Genomic DNA, 10,771 nt, shown 5'->3' on the forward strand with positions numbered 1-10,771 from the left:
CTTGAACTCAGAAATCTGCCTGCCTCTGCCTCCCGGGTGCTGGGATTAAAGGCATGCAATACCACGCCTGACTTCAGTTAAGCTATTTTATAATGAGGGGCAAAGTCACATGCTATCAAAATTTCGAGTAAGATATATAATAACCCATAGGTTTCTGTTTGATGTTAAATCCTGAGAATGGGGACAAGGAAGAGGGAAGGTAAAGCCAGTGGTCAGTGGAATGCAACAGGTCCCCAGCATGCTACCTCTGCTCTGGCTGAGGACCTACCCATCAGTCCACTGTCTGAAAGTTGGATGCTGTGACAAGTCAGAAAGGTTAAAACAAGGTAGACCACACCCATTGATCATCATTCATGCGTACTCATTGGGTCTGAAAGAATATACTGCAGAACTGTCCACATGTGGGGAAGAGCTACACTTTCAGACACCCACACAGTTGTTTTACCTCATGGTTAAAACAAAACTCGGAAGGGAAGGATGGCAGGTGGTTGTGTGGCAATGTCATCTACCCAGTCTGAACACGTGATTCTAACATGACTCAGGAACAACCGAGAGGAGGGCATTTTGAAGAAACAAGTTTGTGTAGTCACTGTAAATATCGAAATAGTTTTGAATAATCGTGTATATTCAAGGTCCCATATTTAGCACATTTTACCCTTGTGATCTTTACGATCTCTTCCCAGAGATAAGGAATTTGTTCCATGTGAAAACTGTAAATTTGAAAACGTTACCCTGAACCCCTAATATTAAGAAGGCACAAAATAACTCTGTTTAAAAAATATTTTTCCAAAAGAATACTTTTCCTTTTAATGCACACCAAGGAACTGTTTTTAATATCTCCCTCTATCAAGCTATTCTTGTTTGTGTTGGCACTTTTATTACGATGTCCAGTAATGTACAGAGTGAATTCTACATGAAAGTGAGGTACCACTGATGAATATTTTGAGAAATGTTTCATTGCTAGCTCTTCAAGTTTCAGGATTCTCATTGCACTACACATGTAGAGCTTCTTTTCACGGGTTACAGGAATGCAGCACGCACGAGAATGCTTATGTAAGTGAGCACGCATATTAACTCGTCCAGTAGTTTTGAGCAAAGCATATACTTGTTTGCACACGTGTGTCTTGTATTTCATAGGAATTGCACAGCTTTAGTTAGGGACCATACTTCTGAAAAGTGGGAAGTGAGACTGTGTAAGAGTTGAAGTCATTTTGGAATGGTCTTTGCTGGAGCATTTAGCCTTGGGCATTAGAGGACGAAAGTGAAGTCTCAAAGGGCAGCACCAGCATAACCTTAAGGTACAAAGTATAATAGAGTGTATATAATAGCTTATGCACAAAGCATACATAAATAGACTACAGAAGAAGGCATTACCATGACCTTTCGTATATATGCTCTTGGATGTGTTTTTGATAAGATTAACTTATTAATTTATAAAGGAGACAGTATCTTATTTTGAGAGATAGGTTAATCCTTTTCTCTATGCACAAATCCCAGTAAATTAATACAGAAATTAACTTGTAATATAATTATTACAGATTGATTTTTCATATCAAGGGAACTTTTTTCAAAAATTAGATTTGTTTTACTATTGTGTGATTTTGCATGTGTGTGTGTGTGTGTATGTGTGTATGTGTGTGTGTGTGTGTATGTGTGTGTATGTGTGTATGTGTGTGTGTGTATGTGTGTATGTGTGTGCGTGTGCGTGTGTGTGTGTGTGTGTGTATGTGTGCTACATGCATGTAAGTTGCCAGAAGCTTCAAGAGAGTTGTATGCTCTACTTCACAGCCAGAAGTGCAAGAACAGTATGAGTATTCAACTCTGAGCCATCTCTCCAGCCCTTAAATCAGTTTTAGACGAAGCTCATTTCAAATTAGTTTAATTTCATACCTCAAGCGAATTGTAAATATTATATTTTGTCCTTTAATGTACCACTTAGACTTTGGTTGTGGTAACAGAAACTATTGGTATGAAGTTAGTGACTGTTGTGAAATCATGTTCACACCAAGTGACCTCTTTGCACTAAATGTTTACAAATTTCATTAACACTTTTTACAAAACACCATGTCCAATTTAATCTACATTGTGAAATATTCTGGTAATCTAAATCAAACTCTGGACTTTTAAAAATGAGTTGTACTTCCTTTTTGGGAAATCGTATTGCTCCATACACATTACAAGCTCTTCCAACAGATCTGGGCATATTCATACATTTAGATATGTCCTGTGACATGCACTCTCTGCTGAACATGGCTTTCATCCAGACTGGGAGATGCAATGGAGGTCCTGCCCCTCCCATACATGATGTTCATTCTGATAAGAAGAACCAAGGACATTCTCACGATCTTGGTACAAAGACTACAAAGGAAGATGCTTCGGTTCTTTTGGTGCTGCCATGACCTTTGCTAACTCCCAATTTTGTCCCTTTAGGGGAGCTGTTTTGCCACATGCATTGAACAAATCTCCAATAACAATGACTTGAGTTGATATTTCTACAGAATGCTGTCTCCTGATGTTCTTTTCCTACTTCTGATTTTCATGATGCCCAAATTTGTTATCTTTTAAATCTGTACATTCTGAGTGTTCAACTCAAAGATAATTAACATCATGATTATAGCTAATGTGTGAGTACCAACATTTTGGGTAACACTGGCGTAAATCTTTAATGCATCACATGCCCTTTAATCTCTACAGGAATATGATAAAATGTGTGGTTAATCATAGCTCACCCCGCTGTTACCTGTACTTCTCTGTGTCTGCAGCATGGATAAAACTTCATCTTTTAAAAAGATTTTGAAAAAAATTGATGATGATGGTGACAACAACGATGATGTGTGTGCGCGAGTGCATGTGCATGCATATATGCATGTGTGCATGCGTGTGTGTGTGTGTGTGTGTGTGTGTGTGTGTGTGTGCACATGTGTTCGTGGGTGCTCTTAGATATTACTGAAAGAGGGTGTTAGACCTACTGGAACCAGTTACAAGTGGTTGTGAGCTGCCTGATATGAGTTCTGGAAAACAAACTCTGTTCCTTTAGCAAAGCACTGACTACTCTAAGTGCGGAGCCCTGTCTATAGCCCCTAGAACTTCCCCTTTGTTTGTGAGAGCTTCTTAGAGAAAACTATGTTTGCTAATTAGCAAAACTCTTTGTTATAGTTGTTTGTATGAGTTAGAGAAGCACATTTAGATTTTGACACTGTTCTCTTTATATTAAAAGATTTGTCTCTCTTTCCACAGATGGCCAACTAGGCCATCTTCTGATACATATGCAGCTAGAGACAAGAGCTCTGGGAGGTACTAGTTAGTTCATATTGTTGTTCCACCGATAGGATTGCAGATCCCTTTAGCTCCTTGGGTACTTTCTCTAGCTCCTCCATTGGGGGCCCTGTGAGCCATCCAAAAGCTGACTGTGAGCATTCACTTCTGTATTTGCTAGGCCCCAGCATAGTCTCACAAGAGACAGCTCTATCTGGGTCCTTTCAGCAAAATGTTGCTAGTGTATTCAATGGTGTCAGGATTGGAGGCTGATTATGGAATGGATCCCCGGATATGGCAGTCTCTAGATGGTCCATCCTTTCATCTCAGCTCCAAACTGTGTCTCTGTAACTCCTTCCATGGGTGTTTTGTTCCCAATTCTAAGCAGGGGCAAAGTGTCCACACTTTGGTGTTCTTTCTTCTTGAGNTTCATGTGTTTAGCAAATTGTATCTTATATCTTGGGTATTCTANNTTTCTGGGCTAATATCCACTTATCAGTGAGTACATATTGTGTGAGTTCTTTTGTGATTGGGTTACCTCACTCAGGATGATGCCCTCCAGGATGATGCCATCCATTTGCCTAGGAATTTCATAAATTCATTCTTTTTAATAGCTGAGTAGTACTCCATTGTGAAAATGTACCACATTTTCTGTATCCATTCCTCTGTTGAGGGGCATCTGGGTTCTTTCCAGCTTCTGGCTATTATAAATAAGGCTGCTATGAACATAGTGGAGCATGTGTCCTTCTTACAAGTTGGAACATCTTCTGGATATATGCCCAGGAGAGGTATTGCTGGATCCTCTGGTAGTACTATGTCCAATTTTCTGAGGAACCGCCAGACTGATTTCCAGAGTGGCTGTACAAGCTTGCAATCCCACCAACAATGGAGGAGTGTTCCTCTTTCTCCACATCTTTGCCAGCATCTGCTGTCACCTGAATTTTTGATCTTAGCCATTCTGACTGGTGTGAGGTGGAATCTCAGGGTTGTTTTGATTTGCATTTCCCTGATGATNAAGGATGNTGAACATTTTTTCAGGTGCTTCTCNGCCATTNGGTATTCCTCAGGTGAGAATTCTTTGTTNAGNTCTGAGCCCCATTTTTTAATGGGGTTATTTGATTTTCTGGAGTCCACCTTCTTGAGTTCTTTATATATATTGGATATTTGTCCCCTATCTGATTTAGGATAGGTAAAGATCCTTTCCCAATCTGTTGGTGGCCTTTTTGTCTTATTGAGGGTGTCTTTTGCCTTGCAGAAGCTTTGCAATTTTATCTGCCTCAGTACAGGGGAAAGCCAGGGCCAACAAGTGGGAGTGGGTGGATGGGGGAGTTTGTTGGGGAGCGTGTTTGGGACTTTTGGGATAGAATTGGAAATGTAAATGAAATAAATACCTCATTAAAAAAAGAAATTAAAAAAAAGATTTGTCATTAAAAATGCCTTATTGAAGTTCTAGTTATAATTATCATGTCTTCAAAGCTCATGTAAATTTTCATATACAACTCCACCTTTTATTTTTAAAAAACAAACTTACAGGGTTTGAAGCAAGAAAATAGAAATGGCAAAGAGCTGGCTGAAGTCCTCAGGGGACACTTACTGTCTAAGAGACATACAGGCTTGAAATAGCGTTGGGCATTGACACATGAATCTTACCAAGGAGATCAGTGCTAATTTATTTCAGTTAAGCAAACTTTCATTTTGAATGAAAGATATTAATTGGAAAACATCATATCTAAACTTAGAGTTTTATACACTCCACGTGTGGTTTTTACAGAGCCATTTTGTTAACCATTCATTGTGAAAATTTAAAAAATTATCCAATTGAGGATGGAAAAGTATTGTACTTGTTGAATATGGTGCCATAAATAACAAGTGTGACGGTCTTCTTTAGTTGAGTAGTCATATGTGATCTGTTTAAACACTCCAGAAAAGAACTCATGTGATCTTAGCCAAAGGGCTGAGAAGTGGTTCCAGAAAAGAACTCAAAATAGATTAAATCACAAAATGAAAGACAGTATTTAACTAGTAAAAACAATCATAGGAGATTACACAAGGTTGGCTTGAGCAATAAATTTTTTATACCTTCTAATGAACAGGCAACAAAAAAGCAAACCATGAACAAATGAAATCGGAGCATATGAAAAGTATTTTACTTTTATTTATCTAGTTTTATGTGCATGTATGAGTGTATGTATGTGTACTCCTGTTCATGCCCTGTATCTGAGAAGGCCGGAAGATGGTATTGGATCAGCTAGAACTGGAGACATAAGTCACCATGTGGGTTCTGGGAATTGAACCCAGGTCCCCTAGAAGATCAGCTAGGGTTCTTAAATATCGAGCCATCCCTTCAGCTCTGCCATCCTCCCCAATATTTAAAGGAAAAACAAGGGACACAAAATGAGATAACCCACAGAGTGAGAGATATTTGAGACTACATTTACAAGAGATTACTATTAAAATAACTGGGAAACTCATCTTTGCAGCAAGAAAACAATAAAATTCTAAAATGGTAAATGACTTAATTAATATTTCATAAAAGAAGAAATACAGATACTTGAAAAACTTCTAGCAGATATATATATAATTAACAGGTATTAGAAGGCTTCTCAATACCACAAGCACCAGGGAAATGTAAATCAAAACCACAATAGATCACCTCACACCTGTTAGAGTGACAATTATTAAAAGAAAGAAAGACAGTGTAGGGGTGCAGAGAAAGAGGAACCAGCACACAACGTTCGTTCCTGAGGATGTGCCTTGAAGCAGCCATTATAGAAACAGTGCACTCCTTCCTGAAAGAATTAAAAACACAACTATTATACTGCATTGCCCAGCATAGTACTGCTGGGTGATAAGAGATATGATGTCACCATATTAAAGGATCCCTTGAATTTCCATGTTCATGGCTGCAACATTCTCCATGAGAATTAAGATATTAAAGTAACATGTGTGAGTCAGTGTATGTATTTCAGCCTTATGAAAGAAGGACATTCTATTAACAGCGTGCCTCATCCCTAAAGTCATCATATGAAGTATAAATGGCTAAAAACAGAATAAAAAACATGTAAAATGATTCTATCCATGGAATCTGAAGTATGAAACTCATAGAAACAAAGGGTGCCGTGAGGGTTACAGGGTGCAGGCTGTGGGGATGGGAGTGGAGTTGTTGGTCCAAGAGGTTCAATTAGATTGCAGGAATTATTCTTGAGACTTTTTAAAGAACATGAATTGTAGATACTGTATATACTAAGCATGTTAACAATGGTAGACACCCATGAAGAATTTATTTCTTCATTACCAATGGGTCTCAGCCTTCCTAATGATGCAACTCTTTAATACAGTTCCTCAGATTGTGGTGAACCCTAGCCATTAATTTATTTCGCTGCCACTTCATAACTGTAATTTTGCTACTGCTATGAATTGAAAGTATCTGATATGCAGGATGTCTGATATGTAACCCCCAAGGGGGTTGCAACCCACAGATTGAGAGCCACTTTTCTAGATAAACTCCACATTAGCATTTGATTTCACTACTGTCATAACCTTCTAGTTGGAGTGCTGGAATTCCGTGACTACAGCATGAACCATCAAATCTAGCTCTCAATTTTCCTATGATAATCAAAACTCCATCTGAAGCGGGTACCCAGATTCTGTGGCAGTGTTCAAAAATTTCATTGATCACTTACTGTCAGTCACTAAGCACTAGAGAACTGCAATGGGGGCTAAAACTGAGTTCTCCATTTCGTGTTGATAATTATGTTATAACAAACAGATAGTGGGGGGGGGAACCCCATTGTTAAGCTAAAAGATCTCTTTATCTTCTTCCTATTATAGGTTAAACTCATGGTCTTCTAAAGGGTGTGCATGTTAATTCTTATACACATAACGGTGGCTGCATTCCTGGCATTGTGCTTTGTAACCACGACATTGCTATTGGTTTGCAAGGAGGCTAATGTTTCTTTTGATGACAACAGTAACTACTTTCCTGACTTGAGAGCTTGATTGGAGTCATTTTGTAAAGGAGAGGAAGAAGAGGAAATGTAGCTTTACCATCTTTCATGTTTCTTTCCCAGTTTGGTGTTATACTTAATAGAAACATGGATGCAAACCAGTTTAATAGTCTATAAGAACTTATTTTCCTATTCTATTGATAATTATGTTCTTAGTAGCTGTAAAGCTGCATCAATAGTTCGTTCCTCTTACTTACTTTGGTGTGGGAAGAGGACCTGGGAAAGTCAGCTGCAGGTTAGCGCTGCTTCTGTTTCAGTTCTTGGGAAAGAACATAGATCAGGCAGCAAGAACTGCCTCTGCACGTCTTGGGCCAGCTGAAATGTCTGGTTTTGTAGATTTGGTAGACGTCCTAAGTCAGTTTCCCCAAGATGCACCTAGTTCCTAAGATGCACCTTTCCCCAAGATGCACCTTGTTCCTAAACACTAAGAACTTTGTGTTGTGGCACAAGTGGGTTTAGGTCCAGTTTGGAAACTGGATCCAGTTTCCAAAAGACAGCTCCGGATTACTAGCACTTAGGAAATGTCAAGTGTCTTTAAAAAACTGATTTAAATAGGGTTTCTTGTGCACTCATCATTGCCTTGCTATGGTGGACACATTGATGGTAAACCACTAATCCGTAAAGAATGGCTACTTTCTCAAATATGCTGGGCCGAGGGAACAGTTTTCAAGATATGTCTTGAGCACAGGGTGATTGAAATAGTGTTTGAGGAAACTGTTAGGTCTCTCAGAAAGTCAGACATAGAGAACTACCACCACCTCACACCTCAACCCTCATCCTAACCCTCTATTCAGTTTTGCGGCCATTCTGAACTGGAAGCCAGCTGCAGTTTCAGTCTGTGCTCTGCCACTTCCAACCAGCAGGGGACATGCCCAGCCTCCATCGGATCATAGCATGGCTCCCGCTGACGCAGTTGTGGCTCCAGATGCCACATTTGGTGTGGTAGAATAGGGAACCACAGATGAAGCATGTCCTGGCAAACACTTTGTAAATGTATTTTACATGGCTCTGGGTCTCGTCTGGTCTCCAGGACATGGGCTATACAACTTAACTGATTTGATCCTTCTCTCCCCTCTGCCCCTGTCTCTGATCCTTTCCTTTCCCTCTCTCTTCATTTGTTTCCTTTGGGACTATGGCTGCTGAGAATGTGAAATAAAGGTGGGAGACTGCCATTATGTCTGCAATTTTGAGGCTGACCCAGGGGCTGCCTGCTGAGTCCAACCCTAGCACACCCTAGGATTTTGGTTTTGGAGACTGAGTCTGAACTTGCTTCAGTAGCATTTCTCAAGGTTAAATGTATCCACAGACACTGTTACAAAGGGGCTTTCAGGGCTGCGTGCGGCCCCACTGCTTACAATTAATCTATTCACTAGTATCTATTTTTCTAAGATTTTGTAGTCTCCTCTCAGGACTTATAGCTGTAGTAAGCATATGCAGATGAATAAAAATGAATTTAACATAATTTAAATAACAAAAGAACTCACATAAAAATGTGAATGCAGGGACTAGAGAGATGGCTCGGTGGTTAAGAACAGTCACTCGCTGCTTTTTCAGAGGAACAGGGTTCAATTCCCAGCACCCACAGGACAGCTCACAACTGTCTGTAACTCCAGTTCTAGTGGATGGCACTCCCACACAGGCATACATGCAGGCAAAACACCAATGCACATAAATTAAAAATAAAGTCAAGACTGAGTTTATTCATGCCATCATTAATAAGTGATAATTCCCAGGGAGGCATATACTGCTGGTTAAATGTGTTATTACTATAAATATACATGAATGGTTTGGATGATGCTGTCAAGAAAGAGTACTAAATGAACATCTTAATTTGACAAATCAGAGTGTGTGCAGATGCCCTTATAAGTATCAAAAAATAAGCCAGAGATGAAAATTATTCAAAGGGAAATCTATAAAATAACACCCAAACTGTACAATAAAGGGCTAAACTAGGGTTTAGAGATCATCTGGAAAAAAATCAATGGAAAAATCTCTGGAAAGTTTTCCGGTTGCAGAATTTATGAAGTTACACACATGTCCTCTGACCTGCAAGCACTGTCGGAAGCCTCAGAACACTGCAAAGGCGAGCAAGGGTGATTTCCATGAAAAACCACCCCTGTTACGTTGTTTATTATTTTATTTCAGAGATACTAAAGTTTCTTATTTTGTGTGAGAGGTATTTTTAAAAACTCTCGTTCCTTGCAACTGCTGAAGAGTAAGGTCCTCTAAGGAGGATCAAAGAGCTCTCTCGGCTGGCATCTTGATGATACCAAGGGGGGTAAGCATTTGGGAACTAAAAATGCTTAGTTGTGTATCAGAGGCTCCAATTGCATTATAGATCTTACTTATCCAATGTGGGGAGGAAAACTGAAAACTTACATAACCCTACTTTCTTTCAGGAGTTGTTTTGCTTGTTTTCAGATGGTCTCAGGCAGCCTAGACTAGCCTTGAACTCCCTATGCAGCCAGTTCACCAGGGAAACTTGAAATCCCAAGATCCTCCCACTCTCACCTCCAGTGTTCTGAGGTTGCAGACATGCACCGCCATACCCGCCTCTATCTTTAGTGAGCTACTTATTTGTTATGTGTGGGGAGCACTTCTTACTAATGCTACATGGCCCAGCTGAGCTCAGATCAATCCCTCTTTGTTTTTTCTTTTATTGTCTTCTAGAACATCCACCATTTCTTCTGTTAGTTACTCTTCAAGTTTTAAAGTGGCCATGGGAAATGAAATTAGCAACAGTTCTTAGTGAAAAGAGGAGCCTTACCTCTCTCTAGAGCATGCCCAAAGGCTAAGGCCAGCAGGAGAACCAGAACCCTCTTCATTCTGCGACCAGAGAGGCTTGCAGCACCTCCTCTCACCTGCCGGCCACCACGCAAAGGGCAGGAGCGCAGTTATCAGTTGCCTTTACAAACGATCCTAACTAGAAACTCATCAATTATTAATCTCTGCCCAGAAGCAAGGGACAATCAGCCTTGTTCCCAAAAATAGATAGTAATATCATCACCAAGGCAAATAGATACCCCTGGGGAATATGGAGGAGAGTCTGGGAGGTTTTAATCATTAACTTTGTCACTGGGAAAAGCCAAGGCATGTGGATACTTTCCCACTGCAGTTTTTCCATGGCATCTACTTAATGTACCAGTAGGGCTACACTTCCCTATTCTATATGGAGGAAAAGACATGTCTATATGTCTTCTCTGGGTACTCCCTACCACTCCTATGTATTGATGGAAAAATTGGGAGCTGTGTTTCTTCCTTTCTTTTTCCTCTTCTCCCTTTCTTTCTCTCTTTAAATCTAACACAAATAAGCATTATTTTAAAATATCACAGATTAGATATTTTAAGTTACGAGTAAAGAGCAAGAAGCCAATTAATTTATGGCAATTGTCTAACTCCGTGAATTTAATGTCATAAGGTAATTGTGGTGACATCATGCCTTATATTTATGTGTTATAGTGCACTATTGAGTATATGTTTAGAATAGCTCTTGAGATGAGAGAAATAAT

The 10,771-nt window shown here is 39.7% G+C and overlaps 1 protein-coding gene across 1 annotated transcript in view; it reads right to left on the bottom strand.

The window, feature by feature from the left end:
* The window catches only part of Gc (GC vitamin D binding protein), a 36,619-nt gene extending 26,423 nt beyond the window's left edge, over positions 1-10,196 (bottom strand). The window contains exon 1 of the mRNA XM_029477791.1: positions 10,030-10,196. Coding sequence (XP_029333651.1) covers positions 10,030-10,087 — 58 coding nt within the window. The 5' untranslated portion in view covers positions 10,088-10,196. The remainder of the gene's footprint in view (positions 1-10,029) is intronic.
* Positions 10,197-10,771: the final 575 nt, after the last annotated feature.

Source organism: Mus caroli, chromosome 5 (assembly GCF_900094665.2).
Source record: "Mus caroli chromosome 5, CAROLI_EIJ_v1.1, whole genome shotgun sequence".
Lineage (NCBI taxonomy): Eukaryota > Metazoa > Chordata > Mammalia > Rodentia > Muridae > Mus > Mus caroli.